General features: G+C 43.4%; 1 protein-coding gene across 24 annotated transcripts in view; it reads right to left on the bottom strand.

Annotated features, from left to right (window-relative positions):
* Positions 1 to 15,828: 15,828 nt before the first annotated feature.
* The window catches only part of RAF1 (Raf-1 proto-oncogene, serine/threonine kinase), a 118,838-nt gene continuing 111,563 nt past the window's right edge, over positions 15,829 to 23,103 (bottom strand). For all 24 annotated transcript variants that reach the window (XM_050957785.1, XM_050957797.1, XM_050957784.1 and 21 more), the window contains 2 exons: positions 21,481 to 21,615; positions 15,829 to 16,979 (listed from right to left, as the gene is read on the bottom strand). In XM_050957785.1, coding sequence (XP_050813742.1) covers positions 16,839 to 16,979; positions 21,481 to 21,615 — 276 coding nt within the window. In that variant the 3' untranslated portion in view covers positions 15,829 to 16,838. The remainder of the gene's footprint in view (positions 16,980 to 21,480; positions 21,616 to 23,103) is intronic.

Raw genomic sequence — 23,103 nt, 5'->3', positions numbered from 1 at the left:
AGTTAAATGTTACGCTAATCAGCTGTAAGGTTCTGTGACCTTCACTGTAGAACTTTCTTTGCTCCAGAGAATGTCAAGTTTTTGCTGTTTACACCAGAGCTTTGGAGCGGAGCCGGAGCATAGCTCCAAAGCCCTGGTTTACATTGTATTTTCTCTCTACGTATGTAATACACCTTGCCAGGATGTGATGTTCTGTCCCATCTAGCAGCACCAAGACCACTTAGAGAGAGAGAAAAAATGAGTCTGCTCTACAGCCTTAGCTAAGAGCCAGTCAGCTTTTAGTTCATGCTGTAGAGGCTCATGCACTAAGCTCCAGAGGTCCCTGGTTCAGTCCTGCCTCCTGACAACCAGGTCCTGTTGGTGTTACATGTACACTCTATCAGAGTCTGTGCTATTAATATTACAGGAGCTGGAACAGGCAGATGCTGACAAGTAACTAACAACCAGCTCAGTACTTTTGGGCTTGCTCTGTGTAGTTTTACTGTAGGGTGTATTGCTTATGTGTGTGGAAAAGTGAAAGGTGACACTTCCCCCAAACATTCTTGGGTTGTACAAGGGGGAAAAACAACTTGGCAATAATCTGTCTGACCTCTGATTGTATATAGCCATTGGTGTTTGAAAAAACACAAATATTCAAACATGCATTTCTCCTTCATGCAGCAATTAAAGTAAAATTTGCATTTGCTTTTATACATTTTTACTTAATGTAAGTCTGTAGGGAAATATGTTTGTTACTGATTTATAGATGACATAATGTCAGTTAAAATCATTAGACTTGAAGTACATAAAAGGACATGTAGTTTTTCAGATATCCTTTATAATTTGGCTAAAGTACATTAGAGGATAAACTGAGAGCCACTTTTTATCTTAATCTGTTACTGGGAAATGTAATTTATACAGCAAAGCAGGTATCTTGTTAAGTGACAGACACAGATGAAGGATTATTCTGGCTGCAATGTTAAAAAGTGCATGTTTGATTCAGTTCCTAAAGTAACAGATAAATCTCACCAGAAAAGTTAAGTGCCTCTCCGCGGCCCCCCCCCCCCCCAGTGTATAAATTAAACACTCAACTATTGTTTTCAGCAGGCAAATCCTTTTGTTTTCAATTAATACTGAAGGTTAAATAGTGCTTTGGATTCTTTTCTCCCCCCAGGGTACTCACTGAATGTGATAACTGCTAAGGTTTCTACATTGTAGTTTTGAAGGAGTAAACTTGACTTCCCCTGAGCTTTCTCCTTCAGCTGTTGCTGTGGTCGTTGCAGTGTCGTGACTTGGCTTCACCTCCTAGAACTAGTGTTTTTGTTGCCTTATGATAAAGATTAGAATGTTTAAATGTAGATCAGCAGGGACTGATATTGGTACAGATTATCTTTTAAAAAATCCTTTCAGACACTGCATTGACTGTAGTGTTTGGTTCTGGAACTATTGAGCTGATCCTGCTTGACTGGGAGAAGTCATCTGATACAGGGCCTTTCTGAGGAGGTGATAATAGCTCTGGAAAAGCTTCAGTTCATTCTCCTGTCTCCAAGAAACAGCTTTCATCTGAGGCCACATCCAGACTAGGGTATTAAAATCGATTTTAGATACGCAACTTCAGCTACGTGAATAACGTAGCTGAAGTCGAATTTCTAAAATTGAGGTACTCACCCATCCAGACGGCGCGGCATCGATGTCCGCGGCTCTCCGTGTCGATTCCGGAACTCCGTTCGGGTTGATGGAGTTCCGGAATCGATGTATTGCGTCCAGACTAGACGTGCTTTATCGATCCCCGAGCAATCGATTTTAACCTGCCGATGCTGCGGGTTAGTCTGGACGTGGGCTAATGGAACTAGTTACTCTCTTTCAGGAAAAAGGCCTGCAAATACTTTGAACAAGGAAAGGGAACCTGCCCATTTGGAGGAAAATGCCTTTACCTTCATGCTTACCCTGATGGGACACGAGCTGAACCTGAGAAACCACGAAAACAGCTCAGCTCAGAGGGGACTGTGCGGGTAAGCAGACATTTAGCCATTCATTTACTTGAAAGCTCCCCTTTTATAGAATGGCATGATTTTGCTCTAGGCTGAGGCAAATTTAGGAAAATAACTTTGCTCTAAACACCTTTTAGGCCATGATTTCCAAGATTAACTGACTTGAATTTTGGGTGCCCAACTTGACACTGATTGTGAATTTGCTTGAAAACCAGAATGAGTCTTTTACATTTAACATTTTTCAAGAGCTTTCTGGGGGAAACACTCTGTCCCATAGTACTCAAAACTTCATCTTTTTGCAAATTCCTGATCGTGTAGCTGTTGCCCCCATATCCCATTGTCTTTGGGAGTTACACATGGGGGAATATTGTAGGATCAGCTCCCTCATTTATGCTGCAAAAATATTCTTAAATTGATCTGTTTTAACTCCTCCAGCACATAAGAGCTATTTGTAAGAAGTTAAGACCAGCTCAATGGGCCATGACTCAGCACTATTATCCTTGCATGGCTATATCTCCAAAGAATTGTTGAAAATATTCTGAGGGGACAGTCTAAGCTCGTGCTTTACGATTGTTTGCTTACTAGATTGTTATACAGGCCCACTAACTTCAGCTGTGCCTGCATATAGCCCTTCTAGATGATCACTAAAATATTAGCTGAAATTTTAGGAGTGGTAGAAATTGTCCTGATTTGTCAAATGTTGACACTGTGTGTGGGGAAAACATTGCTGGTGTTACCTCCCCTTCCCAAGCTGTTGGTGAAGCCTGCTCTGTATGTGAGCAAAAACACCATGAGCACCAGTTAATGGTAATAGTAAGAAACAATTCCCCACCTCTTTTTTTAAATTTAGGCATAGCTTGAGTATGTCTTCCCCTGTCAGGTTTGATTATCAACTTCAGAAAAAAAGGGGAAGTAAAACAAGAGTAGGTGAAATGAAAAGCATTTTTAATACACTACAGTAGATAGTTTTGGTCTGAATGCTTTGGGAAAAGCTGTACACTGGTATAAGTGTAGATGTTATGCATTCTCCAAAATAAGCGGTAAATATTATTCTGTTTTCACAGTTCTTCAATTCTGTTCGGCTCTGGGATTTTATTGAAGACAGAGAAAGTAGGACTATACCCAATGCTGAAGATGAAGTGACTGAGCTTGGAGAACTTTTCATGCACCTCTCAGGAGCAGATCAAGAGTCTGCCACTCCTCAATAAAGGGAACTAAGGAACAACAGTTCTGTTTTCTTCTGTACCAGTCCAGCTGTTTACTTAAAGGTGGTTTTAGTTTTTACAGCAAGCAGTATAAAGTAATATGGCTTACTGGTCAGGTCCTTGTAGAACTTTTATATAAATCTGTATACAAACAATAATACTAAATAAAAGAAATTAACAAGTGTATGGGGAAAAGGAGCTTTGGGGGTGATTGTGCATATCTCTTCAAAAACGTTTGGCAACTGGCCCTTGCTTTTAATGCCTAGTTCTTTGCGGTGTTAGGCCCAGAATATTAAACACTTAAACATTGTCTCTCTTTCACAAAACAGGAGTGGGTCCAGTAAACTATACTCCCACCCACCTTGTCTCTCTGAAAGTAAAAGGCTGCATGGTGAAATGCACCAGTAGTTTGCTTTCATAGATTAAAAGTCAAGTAGTATAGCTAGAACAGATAAAACCTAGTGAACCTATAATCCCATTGTAAAGTGTATCACATTAGGATACACTTGCATCTGAGGAAGTGGGTATTCACCCACGAAAGCTCATGCTCCAACACGTCTGTTAGTCTATAAGGTGCCACAGGATTCTTTGCTGCTTTCACATTAGGAAGACACTTGTACCTTGCTGAATTTTTCAGACTAATTTGCCCAAGACATTGTTGCAAATGCTGTAGTCCTAAAAACTTAACTGGAGGAGCTTGGTCTGACAGCTAATCCAAGAGACAGCACTCCAACCAGCCTTGTTCCCCATTTCATGCAGCAAGTACATCCATGGACTGATCCACACAAACAAGTTGAGCTGACAGAAATGCAGTACATGGTTGCAGGTGTGGCTATACCTGTTATGTAGTAGAAATCCTGCATTTTGCATAATATCCAATTTGGACAGCAAACTGTATTAATTAAATAAAGAACCATAGCAATAAATTAGGCAAAATAGTGTAAAGAGAAACTGGGGTAATCTTTGTTTTGACATTGATTCAATGCAACTAGTTAGTGAAGTGGAAAGAGTGTTTGAATATAGGTAGCAGTATTGCAGTTTTCAAACTGAAGATATATGCAAGAATGATCAACATTCTGATTAGTCATATTTTACTGACTGTCAGATTCATTCTAAAGTGGGTATTCACCCACAAAAGCTCATGCTGCAGTACATCTGTTAGTCTATAAGGTGCTACAGGACTCTTTGCTGCTTTTACAGATCCAGACTAACACGGCTACCCCTCTGATACTAGAATGAATTATACTGCTCTATAATCGGCTAGAACATGTTGCCTAAGCCACCACAGTTGCCATGATCAGTGGCAATTTAACTACATACTTGATTTCAATTAGAGAAGCAAACTAAATTTCTCTTAAAATTAAATACAGTAATTTATTCCAGATGCAATTTACATGCATCCCTTTGTCAGACTTGAGATGAAAGTTACACATCTTGTAACGTCTCCAAGAAACTGGAAGCTAAAATGGTCACTATAATAGTCTGAATAACCTCTGCATGGTTGCAGTGGACCCCTTAACCCCCACTACTGCATTTATTACCTGCGCCCTCCCCAGGGTTCTCAGACCATATAGTCTTGCTCATACAACAGAACCTCAGACTTACAAACTGAAGTCAACCACACACCTCCTTTGGCTCTGGAAGCACACAATCAGGCAACAGCAGCCACCAAAAAATGACAGGAAAGTTTAAACAAAAGATTTGGCATGGTATGGAAACTTTCTGTGCTTGTTTCATTTAAATTAAGATGGTTAAGAGCAGCAGTTTTCTTCTGCATAGTAAAATGTCTAAGTTGTATTAAATTAATGTTTGCTTGTAAACTTTTGAAAGAACCACTATAATGGTTTTTTTAGCATTAGGAACAACCTCCACTTCCAAGATGTCCATAACTCTGAGGTTCTACTCTCGTTCTAATGTTGGCAGCTGGCTACTTTCACTTTTAAGTTCTACATGCTCTCTCCAGAAGGCACTTCCATGCTTTTTTCCCTTTCTGGCCTCTGCTCCAAGTTAAAAGGGAGAATCTGTCAGTGCTTCTGGGCATATGCACCTATTGCAGATTGATGGAGAAGGTAATTATTTTCCAGTAGTGGGTGGTATAAATTACTGTCACTGACGTTGTGCTAGCTTATTCCTGCAGATAATTTAAGGCCATGGCTACACTTACAGTTCTGCAGCACTGGTAGTTACAGCTGTGTTCGTACAGCTATGTAGGGCCAGCGCTGCAGTGTGGCCACATTTGCAGCGCTGTTGGGAGTGGTGCATTGTGGGCAGCTATCCCAGCATTCAAGTGGCTGCAACGAGGGGGGTGGGGTGGAATGTGACAGGGAGCATGGAGGAGACAGAATGAATTTTTGGAGTTGACACTGTTCTCAGCTCCCTGCCTTGCAAGTTCTAAGGACTGGAAGACACACAGTGCCTACCTTCAATCATTTTAAAAGTTCTGACCCCCCTTCCCCCACCCCTCTCTCATTCACTAAATGCAAATTATGTACTGCTAAATAGCCGTCAGACCAGATAAGCATCTGCTCAACACAGACTTCCCCCTCCCCCTCTGCAGTGTGAGCATGCTGTTTCTCTCTTCAAGCAAACAGCTGTGAACATTCCAAAGTAATTCCCCTGCCTGCCTCCGCTAGCTCAGCAAACAGGAGCTGTGTTTGTTTTTTTAAATAAGCAGTTTGGCTGAACTCCGAGCTCTCCCTTTCTTCCGGTTTGTTGTGGACAGGAATTCTGGGATACCTCCTTATACCCCGGAGGTCAATAAAAGCGCTGGTGGGGTCCACACTTGCTGACCAGCGCTGGAATTGCTACACCCGAGGCTCGACCGGGTGTACAGCCAGCGCTGCAACCAGGGAGTTGCAGCGCTGGCCGTGCTTTGCAAGTGTGGCCACATCCTAAGTTGCAGCGCTGTAACCCCCTCACCAGCGCTGCAACTCTCTAGTGCAGCCATGGCCTAAGTGTACTAACTTACAAAATTGATTAGGTGAACTTCACAAAAGTGAACATGTCTGGCTGAAAGTTTAGCTTAAATGGACAGAGTAAACAATGAAATGCCAGCACTACAGCCCAGAGGCTCTCAACCTTTCCAGACTACTTTACCCCTTCTAGAAGTCTGTTTTACATACCCCACATTTCCCTTCATTGAACTGTTTGCTTACAAAATCAGACATAATACAAAAAAGTGTCAATACACTATTACTGAAAAATTGCTTACTTTCTCATTTTTACCATATAATTATAAAATAAATCAATGGGAATATAAGTATTGTACTTTCATTTTAGTGTATAGGATAGAGCAGTATACATACACACATACATCATATTAAATTTTAGTTAGCTGTGCTGTCGTCACGAGTTCATTTTATGTAGCCTGTTGTAAAACTTGGCCAATATCTAGATAAGCTGATGTACTCCTTGAAAGACCTGTGTAGGGTGACTATTTTTCTTAAAGTTAAAAGAGGACAGGCTGGGGGTGACCTCCTGAGCCCCACTGAGGGGGTCAGCTCTGAAGGCAGTGCTGCCCACCAGTATCTAATTTCTCTGGGACAGATGCCCAGTTTTGGTGAAAAAAGACGGTTACTCACCTTTGTAACTGTTGTTCTTCGAGATGTGTTGCTCATATCCATTCCAGTTAGGTGTGCGCGCACCACGTGCACGTTCATCTGAAGATTTTTACTCTAGCAACCCCCGGTGGGTCGACTGGGTTGCCGCCATGGCGCCGGATATGTACCCCTGCCGACCTGACTGCTCCTCAGTTCCTTCTTGCTGGTTACTCCGACAGTGGGGAAGGAGGGCGGGTTTGGAATGGATATGAGCAACACATCTCGAAGAACAACAGTTACAAAGGTGAGTAACCGTCTTTTCTTCTTCGAGTGTTTGCTCATATCCATTCCAGTTAGGTGATTCCCAAGCCTTACATAGGCGGTGGGGTCGGAGTGAGATGTCGCAGAGTGTAACACTGCGGAGCCAAAGGCTGCGTCATCTCTGGACTGCTGAACCAGGGCATAGTGAGAGGCAAAAGTATGCACCGAGGACCAGGTAGCTGCGTGACATATCTCGTGGATGGGCATGTGAGCCAGGAAAGCAGCAAATGAGGTTTGAGCCCTGGTAGAGTGTGCAGTGAGGTGGCTCTACGGAACATGAGCCAAGTCGTAACAGATGCGGATGCACGATGTTACCCAGGATGAAATCCTCTGTGAGGAAACAGGAAGGCCCTTCATATGCTCTGCTACCGCGATGAAGAGTTGGGGGGTTCTGCGGAAGGGCTTTGTCTGCTCGATATAAAAAGCGAGCGCTCTATGGACGTCAAGGGAGTGCAGCTGTTGCTCCCTGCGCGATGAATGTGGCTTCGGGAAGAAGACTGGAAGGAAGTTCTGGTTAACATGGAAGGCCGATACTTTGGGGAGAAAGGCTGGGTGTGGTCGCAACTGCACCTTGTCTTTGTGGAAGACAGTATATGGAGGGTCCGCTAAGACAGCCCGGAGCTCAGAAACTCGTCTAGCCGATGAGATGGCTACAAGGAAAGCAGTTTTCCAGGAGAGGTAGAGAAGGGAGCAAGTTGCTAATGGCTCGAACGGAGCTGACATAAGTCTGGTAAGAACCAGATTGAGGTCCCAGGTTGGGGTGGGGTGGCGTACCTGGGGGTATAGGCACTCCAAGCCCTTGAGGAATCGAGAGATCATAGGATGTGAAACATGGAGCGGCCATTCTCCCCTGGGTGGAAGGTAGAGATGGCCGCCAAATGCACCCTCAAAGAAGATACCGCTAGGCCCTGTTGTTTAAGGGACCAGAGGTAGTCCAAGATGGTGGGGATGGGGATCTCAGTGGGAAGGACGGTGTGCTCTGCACACCAGCATGTGAAACGCTTCCACTTGGCCAAATACTTTGCTCTAGTGGAAGATTTATGCTACCCAGGAGTACTTGTTGCACTGGGTAGAGCAACGGAACTCGGACTGGGTCAACCACTCAGGAGCCATGCCGTGAGATGGAGGGACTGTAGGTCTGGGTGACGCAGTTTGCCATGGTCCTGAGTTATCAGGTCCAGGTGCAGAGGTAGTGGGATAGGGTCCGCTATTGACAGGTCTAGCAACATGGTGTACCAGTGCTGCCTGGGCCACGCTGGAGCGATCATGATCAAGCGGGCTCTGTCTCTGCGTACTTTCAGTAGGACCCTGTGGACAAGCGAGAATGGTGGAAAGGTATGGTATAGCAGGTGAGTCATCCACGGTATGAGGAAAGCGTCCGCTATCAAACCCTGTGAGAGGCCTTGAAAGGAACAGAACATCTGGCATTTCCTGTTCTCGCGGGACACGAAGAGGTCTACACGGGGAAATCCCCACTTCCGGAAGACCGAAAGAATAACATCCAGGCGAAGCGACCACTCGTGGGAAAGGAAGGATCTGCTGAGGCGATCTGCCAGAGTGTTCCAAACCCCCGGGAGAAAGGACGCTATGAGGTCTATAGAGTGGGCTATGCAAAAGTTCCAGAGTCGTAAGGCCTTGTGGCAAAGGGTCGAGGACCTTGTCCCACCCTGTGTGTTTATATAGTACACATGGCTGTCATGTTGTCGGTGAATACAAGGTGGACTGCTCTCAGCTCCCAGACACTGATGTGCAAGGCCAGTTCCTGAGATGACCACAGGCCTTGCGTGCGTAGATGTCCAAGGTGAGCACCCCAGCCGAGAGATGACGTGTCCGTCGTCAGGAACATAGAGGGCTGGGGCGGATGCAACGGCAGGCCTGCACACAACAGGGAGGGGCTCAGCTACCATTCGAGGGAGCCTAGGATGCTCAGGGGAATGGTGACGATCATGTCTATGGCATCCCTGCCTGGTCAGTACACTGAGTTCAGCCACGATTGGAGGGGATGGAGGCGCAGTCTGGCGTATTTCGTCACAAACGTGCAGGCTGCCATGTGACCCAGGAGACAGAGGCAAGTGCGAACTGAAGTCAACGGGGCGGCTTGCAGACTCAGATGATCACCACCATTGCCTGGAACCGGGGCAGCGGTAAGCAGGCCCTGGTGAGGTTGGAGTCCAGGGTGGCACCAATGAAGTCTATCCTCTGAGTGAGAATCAGAGTGGATTTTTCTGCATTGATCATTAGGCCTAGATGTAGGAAAAGGTCTTTGATAATGCCGACATGATGGATCACCTGTGCCTCGGAGGTTTCTCGGATGAGCCAGTCGTCTAGATATGGAAAAACATGTACCCGACGGTGGCGGAGGTGAGCGGCAACTGCAGCCATGCATTTTGTGAATACTCTTGGGGCCCTAGAGAGGCTGAATGGTAGGACCGCGAATTGAAATTGTTGGCAGTTGACTATGAATCAGAGGAACCTCCTGTGAGGTGGGTAGATGGCTATGTGAAAATACGCATCTTTCATGTCGAGGGCAGCGTACCAGTCTCCAGGATCCAGGGATGGGATGATGGTCCCCAGGGATACCATACGGAACTTCAACTTTATCATGTATTTGTTGAGTTCCCGCAGGTCCAGGATAGGTTGGAGACCCCCTTTTGCCTTGGGATTAGGAAGTATTGGGAGTAAAACCCTGTGGCCCATTCGTGTTCCAGTACCTCCTCTATGGATCCTTTGGCGAGGAGCGTCTGCACCTCCTGGAGGAGGAGTTGCTCGTGAGAGGGGTCCCTGAAGAGGGAAGAGGAAGGAGGGTGGAAGGAGGGGCGTAAAATAAATTGGAGGTGATACCCAAATTCCAGCGTGCGTAAGACCCAGCGATCTGACGTTAGCTGGGACCACGCAGGGAGGAAAAGGGAGAGGCGGTTGGAGAAAGGAGGGAATGGATTGTTTGACGACACTGGTATGATGCCCTCGGGCGCACCTTCAAAAGGAGGGTTTCGGCCCTGTGGAAGGTTTGGGGGGACCTTGGCTGTGGCCCCCTTGGTTGCCTGACTGCCTCCGGCGACCGGTTCTACCCTGCCTTCTAGCAAAGACCTGTCTCTGGCTGAGGGCAAGAGCGGTGTGGCTGGGGGCGGAGCGGCCTGCGCTGAGTCACTGGCGTATGCATGCCCAGCGAGCGCATAATCACCCTGTTGTCTTTTAGGCTTTGGAGCCTAGGGTCTGTCTTGTCTCAAAACAGGCCCTGCCCCTCAAAGGGGAGGTCCTGGATTGTATGTTGGAGCTCCGCAGGAAGGCTTGAGACTTGCAGCCATGAGATACGCCTCAGTCACCCTAGAGGCTAGGGTCCTGGCCGCTGAGTCTGCGGCATCCAGGGAAGCCTGGAGGGATGTTCTAGCCACCTTTTTTCCCCTCGTCCAGGATGGCCGCAAATTCCTGTCGGGAGTCCTGCGGGAGCAACTCCTTGAATTTGTCCGCTGCCGCCCAGGTATTGTAATTATAGCGGCTAAAGAGGGCTTGTTGATTAGCCACGCGGAGATGGAGCGCCCCTGCGGAATAGACTTTGCGCCTCAGTAAGTCCATGCGCCTCGTGTCTTTTGATTTTGGGGCTGGGGCCTGCTGGCCATAGTGTTACCTCTCGTTGAGAGACTGGACAACTAGGGAGCAAGGAGGGGGATGGACATACAAATATTCGTAGCCCTTGGAGGGCACCATATATTTACATTCCACTCTCCGGGCAGCAGGTGGAACAGAGGCCGGAGACTGCCAGATTGGGTTGGCATTGGCCTGGATCGTCCTTATAAAGGGGAGGGCCACTCATGGGGGCATCTGATGTTAAGATGTTCACCACTGGGTCCTCTACCTCTGAGACCTCCTCGACTGGCAAATTCATGTTTTCTGCAACATGCCTGAAGAGATCCTGGTGGACCCTCAGGTCGATTGGTGGAGGACCTACCGCTGACGTTCCGGCCACCGCCTCGTCAGGGGAGGAGGATGAGGAGAGACCCAGGACAAGCGGGTCAGTTGAGGGTTCCTTATGGTGGACAGCCTCTGTCTCCCTAGGGATCTGGGAGTCCTGTGGCTGGACCGACACTTCCTCCGAAACAGAAGGAGGAGGGCGGCTAATAGTGGCTTCCGGCACCTGGTGTTCTGATGTGGCAGAATGCGATGGGCCTGGATGTGTACCTTGGTCCTGATGATATGCCCAGGGTGTCCAAAATACCTACTGTTGAGGTCCGTGATCCTGAGCCTGGGGCTCGTGGAATAGCGCAGTGGGCACATCCATGTCCCTGTCTTGGGCATACACACTGTCCGCCTGGGAAGACACGGAGGGGTGCCGGGACGGCCAGGTAGGAGCTGAGAGGCGGTGGTAAGGGTCCATCTGTCTCGCCGTCGGTGATCTCCTTGGCACTGAGGATCGGTACCTGGAATCATACCGGTGCCGAGAAAGAGACTGGGACCTGCGACCGGCACGGTGCTGGGGGGTTGACCTGGATCTTGAAGATCTACGACATGAACGGCTGCGAGAGTCGCAGTGCCGTGAGCAGTGCCAGGAGCTGGAGCGGTACCGAGAGTACCGTGTAGGCCGAGACGTTGATCTGTGCCGCGAGTATGACCGGTACTGGACAGGTGAGCGGTGCCGGGACTGCGAGCGGCGTCGAGATCGTGATTGTCTATAAGATCGCGAACAGCTCCGGGACCTGGATCGTGATCGGTGCCGGTCAGCTGGGCCGACTGAAGGAGGTCTCATTATAGCTGGCTTGCCTCTAGAGTGTAGTACCTGCACCGGCGGTGCCGGGGGTTGAGGCAGGACAGACTCCATCATGGCGATAAGGTCCCTGGCCACAGAGAATGTCTTCGGCATAGAGGGGACCGTAAGCTCAACCACAGGCCTCAGCGGGGAGCTCTCAGGGACTGGACTCGATGGCCCTCGCGGGACCGAGTTGACGGTACTGCAGTAGTCAGTGCCGCGGCAGGTGCAAGTGCCGGGCGGTCCGACTGAGGCTGCATCTGTGGGGCTGAGGGGACAGAGGCAGCGGAGGACTTTGACCTCTTCTGCTTCAGCAAGAGAGATCGGTGCCGAGCAGGTCCCTGTGCTGGAGAAGGCCGGTGCTGCGTTGTCTTCGTGGTAACAGGATGGTCCGGTGCCAGAGAAGCGCTGCTATGCTCCACGCTTGGTGCTGAGGACGCAGGGTTCGAAGCGGCCTCCATGAGGAGAGTCTTTAAGCGAAAGTCTGTCTTTCTTTGTCCTCCGTTTAAATGCCTTGCAAATACGGCACTTATCTGTAATGTGCGATCGCTTGTGGGCATCGGCTTATGAGAGGCCGAGCACGGTTTAAACCCCAGAGAACTAGGCATGGGCCCTGGCACCGGGTGCGGGGAAAGGGCTAATGCCCAAACCCCACTGAACTGTATACACTATCTAAGAACTATCATACTAACTATAACTATATACAATAAGATAGCGAAGAAACAAAGAGTAGCTAGGGAAGTGGAGGACAGCTAAGCCGCGCTCCGCTGTTCCAGCGACCGATGCGGGCAGTAAGAAGGAACTGAGGAGTGGTTGGATCAGCAGGGGTATATATCCGGCGCCACTCCGGGGGCGACCCAGCCGACCCACCGGGGGTTGCTAGGGTAAAAATCTTCTAACGTGCACGCGGCATGCGCACACCTAACTGGAATGGATATGAGCAAGCACTCGAAGAAGTAGGAGTGGCCAGGAGAGAGCTGAAAAAGGGGACTATCCAGACTAAAACGGAATGTGTGGTCACCCTACCTCTGCATACCCCCAGGGGTACGCAGATTCCTCGTTGAGAACCAATTCTATAGCCAACATCTCAGTACAAGTAGTTTTTCAAATAGAGCTTTGTGTACAAAGAAGGAGCAAGTAAAGTGGCACAGGGAACAGGTGGAGACAGATAGCTAATGACTTGAAGAGAAAGCTCACACTTACTCCCCTCAGAGGCAGCAGCCCACATCCAATTTAGGATATTGAGATTGCATACTTAAAACAAGCCTGAAGAAAATTTACATGGCCTTCATTAGGCACCATTTTTACACAAAAGAATAGGGAAGTTTCAACTATCTGCTCCACAACTAGAGAACATGCAGTGCTGTCCCTTATTTGTAGCTTAGGATACAAAACTTAATCTCACTGGAGAAGGTTGTAATTTAACTATGTCTGGATAATAAGATCATGATTACCATTAAACTTTTCCTGTGCCTGGCTCCTCCAAGTATTTTTGACATACGTTTCTATTTATTTTAATGCCTAGAGGCCCCAATTAGGATCAGGTCTATTCAACTAGAGAGTAAAATGGCAGTCCCTGTCCCTCCAGAAATTACAATCTAAACAGAGAAAAATAGCAGGAGTAACAAACAATGGGAAAGAGAATGAAGGAAACAGCAACAATGTATGCAGCATAGACAAGCTACATTCAGCAAGATGGTCAGGCTTGTACTGTAAGATTAACAATGTAACCAAGAGTCCCATGCCAATCATCTATAGACCTTCGAACATTCACTTTTTCTATACAAACAACTGTGACGCTACCTTTCTGTGACTTCTTATCAGCATTCTGCAGCATGTTGTTAAGTTTTGGAAAGGATATCTGCATCATTTCCAGTACTGAAGAGTAGCTCCTCCCATAAAAACCATATCATAGGTAACCAAACTGCAGCACTGTCCTGCTTTTGTTTGCTTTAATTTTGAAATCCTTTAAGCAGGACATTTCCTTATTTATCTTTGTCAGCAAGGCAGCAGGAGATGCCATATGCTGTAGTATTTATTAAACAAACAAGACAACTATGGCTAAATTTTCAGTGTCATCTAGGGAACTTTGATGCCCAATTTCCATTAAAATTAGCACCTGAGTCCCCTTTAGAACATATCATACATTTTGTAGGGGCTAGATGGAACCATGGCTTGGTGTACTAGCCTTTCACTCCTGGAGTAAAATGTTTATTACAATCAAAGTTACACACCCCTTAATCTTAGGGTAAAGATTTAAAAATTTTATTTAGTTACGAGTGAATCTGTTTAGTGGCTTAGAACTTAAATTATTCCTTTTTGAAACCCAGAGCATGTTGTATTTTTCTAATCCTCTTAAATATGTTTTGCAAGAAAAAAATTCTAAGGACTGGTAGCTGTAGAACAGAACAAAATAGTTCATACTTTGTTAGCAACAACGAGTTGTGGATTAGGGTGATGCTTAGACGTTGTCAGAATGATCGAGCTGAATTTAACCAAACATTTGAACATGACGGATAATTTCACTTCACTGCTCGTTTAATCTTTGTAATGCTGAAATTTTGTAATGGTTATACAAAACTGCTTCAGCCTTAATGTTAAGCTAAGGCTTTTCTGTGTGGCAACAACATTTATTCTGGTAACAAGAACTTTGCTGATCTGCAGGGAGTAAAAATTAAAAAAAAAAAAGTGTACCTCAGAATTTTGACAGCTCCGTTGCTTTATGTTTCAATAATTCTCCTCTCCCCGTTCATGAAGACTTGGGAGTAAATCAGCTAATGGAATATGGTGAGGGCAGTAGTCTGGTGCTTGCAAACAATTTGAAAAACTGAGTAAAGAGGTTTGCATAATTCACAGCAGAATAACTACCATTTAGCAAATTATTCCCACTTCAGTTAAAGTGTCAGGGAAGGGAATTCTAGATGGTACAGTAGAAGCTCAGAGTTACGAACACCAGAGTTATGAACTGACCAGTCAACCACACACCTAATTTGGAACCAGGAAGAATACAATCAGGCAGCAGCAGAGACACAAATACAATACTGTGTTAAACATAAACTACTAAAAGAAATAAAGGAAAGCAGCATTCTGTATGTTCAGTTGTAAACTTTTGAAAGAACAACCATAATGTTTCGTTCAGAGTTAAGAACAATCTCCATTCCCAAGCTGTTCATTACTGAGGTTCTGCTATATGCCAAAGATAAAGTAGTTGCTGGTTTCAGATTTATGCAATCATTAGCATACAGGGAATTGCATAACTGCTTATCCCTCTTAACTTGAAGAGACAGTACATTTCAGGGTAACTGAAAATTAAGTTAGGGAAAAAACAGGCGCATAATGTATTACTATAGCAGCCAAGGCCTAAATAGTACACATGGTCCCTACAACTAGTGTCCATTCTTCCCTATCAAAACACTTAACAGAATATTAAAACTGTGAAGTATTACTATTCAACAGGAAAGACGTTCAGAGACTGGCATGCAGTCTGAAATTAGGCCACCTTACTGTTCCTAAATTGTAGTCTGTAGTAAGATGGCTGGTCATATGATGCACTAGTGGTGATAGCTGAGAGAAAGAGACCGATGGAAGACAAATGCTGAGCAGAAATAGCATAATTCACATTTCTTGAAAGAGGGCAATAAATACAGCCAAAAATACATTATATCTGTTCCTAATATGTGCATGTATAAGCACTGCTATAGTTGCCTAGGGACATTATGCATATAGGAGAAATAGTCAACATATTAAAAGTTTGGGAACCTCTGGATTACCACAATGTTCTGTAAAGTGACACTGGACAACAAGCTCAGAATTGCTAACTTCTAATTATAAATCATTCACATACATATTAAAGTACATGCAAAGTGTTTGAAAACTTGTGTGTCTCACCTATTGTGGTCAATATAGTGAAGAGTATTTGTGATCATTTAGAATTTCCAGAGATAATTTAAGACACTGATGTCTAAATGGGCACATGATCACAGAACTACATGCATCTAGACACCTTAGAATTGTAAGCTATTGCACTGAAGAATGACACTGAAGCTTAAACCTAAATTTAATTTATTTTATTAAAATAAGATAATCAGAGGAACCTTGGTTTACAATAAAGGCATTTTCTCGGGAGCAATAAAAACAAAATTAAAACCCAAATCAGAAAGAAAAACTGTATACACTCAGTTTCCTCTTTTATAGTGCATCTCTCGGAAGACAGCTTCAAATGGGTTGAAGTTGCTACGTGTTTTGCAGAAATATACTGATAATGTTACTTAGCCTTTCCTCATCCAAAAAAGCCTGTCATTCCGCACTTGATACCTCATTGGGCTGTAAGAAACAAGTCAATAGTACCAAAAAAAGCTTCTTAAGTAACTGGAGAGGACCATAGCAAGATTGTGCTAGCTTCCTTCTCTGAGCAGTACTATTCAGAATATATTCCACTCCTCTGCAGAACTTTTTCTTCTATGTGCAAAACTATTTTTGTGTTGACTTAGCAATTCATTATAACAGATTTCATCTGCTTCATGAGTACTCTTTGCAGAAGCTGATCACCAGAATTCGTTTTTTCCTCTTTCATCAGTCTTGTTTGTAGATGGCCATTTTAGTCAAAATCCCCCAACTTTACAGTGGCACATGGCATGGGACATCCAAAGAACAGTACCAATCTGCAATATTTCTTTCCTCAAATGCTGAACCAGCCTTGCTATAAAAATACCAATTTATTAAACAGAATCAAAGACACAAAAACTGCCAAAGAAATGTCCATCTTTTCTGCTTATGGGAAAATAAGGCTCAAGTGCATCTATTAAAAAAATAGTAATAGATTTTCTTGATTACAGTCTCAGTTAACTCTATCCCAATAAAAGAAATGGTAGAAAAAGGCAATGTGGAGAAATGTCCCTGTAGGATTAAAACTGTAGAAATCCTTAGCAGCTTGTTCTTAAAACTGGGAGACAGATAATCTTGCTGGCATTGCAATCCTGTAGATTGAGGCATTAAAAGCACAACTGCTATGACTGTTTTTCTTTCTCATTACTGGTTAGAGCAAGGGAGAGAGCGTGCAATCCTAAAAAACAGGTAGTCTTGTGGATGTTAATGTGCATGAATTGATGTCCTCTGTGTGGGCTGCACGATGCAGAGAAGGTTCAGAAGCGCTACGGTTGATTTTGGGTAAAGAATGCTGCAGCAATTCAATGGAAGACAGTATCTGGAAAAAAAAAAAAAAACACCAAAAGAAAACGTTTATTTCAAGAAGGTTTGTCAGAAACAACCTGCCTGAAAATCTATTTTTAATCCCAAACCTCAGTTTATTATGGGATGAGTGTCTCCTTCAAGATCAGTCATTTGCTTTCATTGGAACACTAGTCAGAATTGTCAAGTTATAGTAACCTGCCATTTGAGTAGTCAAAGCATAGCATATCAGGCTGAAAGGGCTATGCTACATAGGTTTTCATTGCTATTATAAACCTTTAAGTGAATAACTGCAGAGTGGTGGGATTCCTTCCTTTAGTTTTTCCATGTGATGATCAGCAAGTTAAGAATATAAAACCTGCCACATTGGGTCAGACCTTGGTCCATCTTGCCCAGTATCCCGTCTCTGACAGTGGCACATACCAGAGCTTCAGGGGGCATGTACAGAACAGTGCAATTATGGAGTCATTCATCTGTCTTCCACTCCAGGCTTCTCGCAGTCAGAGGTTTAGGGTCACCACGAGCATGGTGTTGCGGCATCCCCACCAATTTGGCTAATAGCTATTGATGGACCTATCGTCCATGAATTTATCTAGATCTTTTGTGAAAACAGTTATACTTTTGGCTATTACAACATCCCATGGCAAGCAGCTCCACAGGTTAGTTGTGTGAAAAGAGTACTTCCTCTTGTTTGTATTAAACCTGCTGCCTATTAATTTCATCCAGTGACCCCTGTTTGTTTGTTTCTTGTGTGAAAGGCTTAACAACATTTCTCCCACACCTTTCGTGATTAGATCTCTCTTTCCTAAGATGAAGAGTCCTAATTTTTTTTCCCATCTCTCATATGGAAGCCGCTCCATACCCCTGATCATCTTTGTTCCCCTTCTCTGAACCTTTTCCAATTCCACTATATCCTTTTTGAAATGCAGCAATCAGAATCAGACATAGTATTCAGGTGTGGGTACACCATGGATTTCTATAATGGCATATTTTCTGTCTTGTTTTCTATCCTTTTCCTAGCATACTGTTAGCCATTTTAACAACTGCTACACATGGAGCAGAAGTTTTCAGAGAACAATCCACAGTGACCCCAAGATCTCTTTCCTGAGTGGTAACAGCTAATTTAGAACCCATTGCATTTGTAGAGTTCAGTTTATTTTTTCCAATGTGCATTATTTCCACTTATCTGCATTGAATTTCATCTGCTACTTTGTTGTAATTTTGTGAGATCCCTTTGTAACTCTTCGCAGTCAGCTTTGGACTTAACTATCTCAAATAATTGTGTAGCATCTGCAGACTTTGCCACTTCTCAGATCATTAATGAATATGCTGGATAGCACAGGTCCCAATACAGATTCTGCAGTTAACCTATTTCCACTGTGAAAACTGACCATTTATTCCTACCCTTTGTTTCCTATTTTTCAAACAGTTACTGATCCATGAGAGGACCTTCCTTTTTATCCCCTGGCTATTAGGTTCCTTAAGAGCCGTTGGTGAGAGACCTTGTCAATGAATTTTAGAAAGTCCAAGTACACTGTATCAACTGGGTCACCTTTTCCACATGCTTGTTGACTCCCTTGAATTCTAGTAGATTGGTGAGGCATGACTTATCTTTACAAAAGCTGTGCTGACTCTTCCCCAAAAACCATGTTTATCTATGTGTCTGATAATTCTGTTTTTTATTAACTTCTTCCAATTTTCCAGGTAAAGTTAGGCTCACCAGCCTGTAAAAGCCAGAATCTCTTCTAAGCCCTTTTTAAAAATAAGCACTACATTAGCTACCCTCCAGTCATCTGGTACAGAGGCTGAGGATAAATTACATACCACAGTTAGTAGTTCTGCAGTTTATATCTGAATTCCTTCAGAACTCTTGGGTGAATTACTGATCCTTGTGACTTGTTACACTTTAGCTTATCAATTTGTTCTAAAAAGTCTCCTACTGACATCAATTTGGGACAGTACCTTAGTCTGTCACCCAAAAAGAATAGCTCTAATGTAGGTATCTGCCCCACATCCTTTTTAGTGAAGAACAACGCCAATGATTCACTTAATTTCACTGCAATGGCATTGTCTTCCGTGAGTGCTCTAACACCTTTATCATCAAATGTCTGTTTGGCAGACTTCCAGCTTTTGATGTACTTTAAAAAAAAACAAACAAACCAATGTTTGTTTTTGCATCTTAGCAAGTTGCTTTTCAAATTCTTTCCCGGCCTACCTTATTATATAGTAACTCCTCATTTAAAGTCGTCCCAGTTAATGTTGTTTTGTTGCTGATCAATTAGGGAACATGCTCGTTTAAAGTTGTGCAATGCTCCCTTCTATCATTTGGCAGCCATCTGCTTTGTCCACTGCTTGCAGGAAGAGCAGCCCATTGGAGCTAGCTGGTGGGGACTTGTAACCAGGGTGGACCGGCAGCCCCCCATCAGCTCCCCGCTCCCCTAAGTTCCCTGTGCTGCAGCCACCCAACAGGCTATCAATTGCAGGCTATCAATTGGCAGTTCAGCTGTCTCTTCCCCCACTGCCATATGCTGCTCCTGCCCTCTGCCTTGGAGCTGCTCCCAGAGACTCCTGTTTGCTGTGTGGGGAGTGCCCTAATGTCACGGTGTCCCCCTCATCCCTACACCCCACTTACTCCTCCATATAGAGCAGGGAGGGGACAGACAGAGAGAGACAGAGGCAGCAGCTGCCATCTCAACTTCCTGATCCAGTTAAAAAGACAATGCACTTAAGAATGGGTCAGCTTACTTAAAGGGGCAGCGTGCATCTCTCTCTCTCCCACACACAAGGTGTGTGTGTCTGTCTCTGTCTGCTATGCTGTCTCCCCTCCCTCCTGTTCCTGCTGCCTTGTGCGAGAGGCTACATTAACAACAATGTGTTAACCCTTGAGGGCTTAGCTGAGTGCTAGTTCATCATTTAGCAGCAAGGCATTCCCTGGGAAATATCCCACCCTCTTCCACCCTCTAACGTCACCACCTCCACCAAGCTTCACAATCATCATAGCTGTGAACAGTATTAAACTGTTTGTTTAAAACGTATACTGTGTGTATCTATATAATATATAGTTTTTTGTCTAGGGGGGGAAATTCCCTGGAACCTAACCCCTCCCGTTTACATTAATTCTTATGGGGAAATTGGATTCGCTTAACATCATTTTGCTTAAAGTCGCATTTTTCAGGAACATAACCACAACGTTAAGCAAGGAGTTACTGTACTTGTACATTTTACTTGCTAGAGTTTGTGGTCCTATTTTCTTTATTACCTTTTGGACTTCCAAATTTTAAAGGATGTCTGTTTGCCTTTAACAGTCTCCATTACTCTGTTCTTTGGTGATTCTACTTTTTTTTTTTATTTTATTTATATATATATATATATATATATACATACACACACACATACACATACACACACACACACACACACACACGGGGTATAGATTCAGTCCAAGAATCTATTATGTTGTTTTTATGCAGTCTCTATGCTGCTTACAAGCATTTTACCTTTGTGACTGCTCTTTTTAATTTCCATCTAACTAGTTTTTAAAAGTTAGATGTTACTGTGGTGAGGTTGCCTTTTTTGGGGGGGGCGGGGGTGTAATTTCCCATCTACAAGGATGCTAAATTTAATTACATTATAGTCACTATAACCAAGCAGTTCACCCATAGTCACCTCATGGACCAGATTCTGTGTTCCATTTAGAACTATATCAAGAATTGCCTCTCCCTTTGTGGGTTCCAACACTAGAGACACTAAAAATGGCGGCTGATTGAGCAGCTAAATTTTGTCTCTGAAAAGGGAGATGGTGGGGAGAATTGTATGCTCTGCTCATAGTCTTAGAATTTCAGAATCAGAATTAAAATAAAACTTTTTTTTGTTGAGGATATTTAATCAGAAACATGGATATTTTTATAAAATCCCACCCAGGCCAAAACAAAAAATCCAGTGGCTAAGGGAAAGCATGTAACTTATGAACCCTTCTGTTGGGAAGCTGAGGGAAGACATCTTTGTCAAAATACTCAAAAATGGCCTCATGAAACTACCCAGAGCAGGTTTATTTTGGAGTGATACTGAAGAAAAAAACACGTAGATTTAAATACGGATAAGGCAAACGGGCAAAGTTAATGCCAATAAATACATTCAAATGTGAATAAACCAGTCATCTGGAAGTGAACAGTTTTAATGCTGCCCAGCTAACAGTATCTATATCAGTGTATGTAAAATGAGTTTTTTTTAATGACATTTGCAAAATTTAAGTGCAGATTAGGTTATTAATTGTCAAGTGCATATGGAAGAGGCTCATGCAGGGCATGGGTCTCAAAAATATATACCAAGAATAGGATTAAAGTAGCACTTCTGTGCTATCCCATAGTTTTCAGTGGATTTAACTTCCGTTTTCACTACAGAACTTCATATTCTTAATAATAATATTTCTACAGAGTCTTTTTGTGAAACAGAGAATATGCAATGGATATTTCTAGGACTTGTTTAAAAATCAAACTGCATACAAAACAGACTCCTACCTGTGGAAATAGAGGTCTTTCCTCCTTAACTTTCTTCACACAATCTGCTACAAGCCTCTTCATAGCTTTGGGACAGTTCTTGTACAATTTACTGAGATCTGGAGATGCATAACCTCGACCAACCATAAAAATGATCTAAACAAGGAGGCACAAACACAGGTAATCTGAACACCATTGGTATGAATTATTTCACTGCCCTGTAATACAGTCTTTAATGTGGAAATACTGAAGGCTGGCTGGTGGTCCTACTGTAGTCAAATGTTTGTTAAAATTAACAAACAATTGTGGTCCTGCTTTTCCAATGGATGACACGGCCAGTCTAACATCTAAGTGACACTGCAGTTAGTTCATAATTTCTTCATGTATTAATTTTTATATAATTTATAATAGCAACAACACCAGAGTCTAGAGTGTTTCCTGACAACTTGCTGGAGCTGAAGGCTTCAAGTGACAAAGAACCCTAAATCCAGCCAGAAAGTGTCCAATTCATGTGATTACTCATTAATCTACCAATACATTTTGATTGATCAACACAGAACAGTATTTTTATGTTTAACTAAAAACTCCCTGTCAGACCACATATCCATTTAGAAGGAACTATAAAGCGGAAGAAGGCCTCTTAAAATATTTAACCATGAAGGAAATTTTTTTTTTCTGAAGATAACCTTCAGTTTTCTTAGACTGTGAGCTAAAATGCAAAACAGTGTCTGCAGGTTGTGTTTCTTCCTGATTAGCAGAATATTGACTCGGATTTAGTAACACTCTTACTCAGGCTTTAATGAACCTTACCAATGTGATCAAACAATGTGGCTAACAGACATCTAGTGATATCTTGGCCCAGGTTAAGCTAATATTATAACTCAGGATTTGGTCTGTACATATAGCTTAACAAAAATATTACAACAATTGTATCACACTTAAATATAATTCAAAACTGCTAAAGTTCCGAAAGAGGAAACTAACTGCCTAACACAAAATAAAGTTGCTGAAATGAGAGTGCTCCTACAGTACATGGGGAAATGTTCCATCTATTTCAGAAATAAATATTGTATTTATTTGAATGGTAACAAGACAACCATGTTAATACTACCGACAGGCCAATGTTTTACAACAAGATGGATGTTCAAAACTTCCACATAATTCAAGTATAATGGCATACTAAGAATTTAATGGGATTGTTTAAAAAAAATAAATAAAAAAAATCCAAGTTTGTTTTCTAATTTGATGTTCAAAGTAGTTACAGTTTAAGAGTAACAAATGTGGCCTTCCTGTGGTTTGAAGTATGGACTATAAAATATTCTAGATCTTTTTAGTCAACAGTTTAACTAGTTTTCTTCCAGTACTCAAGCTTCAAAAAGACAACTCAGAACAAAAGACACTACAGAAAGTTGTCCTATGAGTTCAAATCCATACTGTGCCAGTACAGACTACTGGGGGAAACATATTCATTAATAAATTAATATAATACTTGAAATTGGCAAAACATTCAGGAAGAGAGGGTTTTTTTTTTTTTTTTTTACTAATTTGTTTTTAATTCAGTAAATTTCAGGATAATTCCAAAGTGTCAAGATTTCAAGATATTAATGTGCTACCTTCCTGGTAAAAAATCTAGACAACTGCAAT

This window comes from Gopherus flavomarginatus, chromosome 6, assembly GCF_025201925.1.
Source record: "Gopherus flavomarginatus isolate rGopFla2 chromosome 6, rGopFla2.mat.asm, whole genome shotgun sequence".
Taxonomy (NCBI): Eukaryota; Metazoa; Chordata; order Testudines; family Testudinidae; genus Gopherus; species Gopherus flavomarginatus.
Note: the sequence above shows the minus strand (reverse complement) of the source record. Positions and strands in the feature narration are given on the sequence as shown.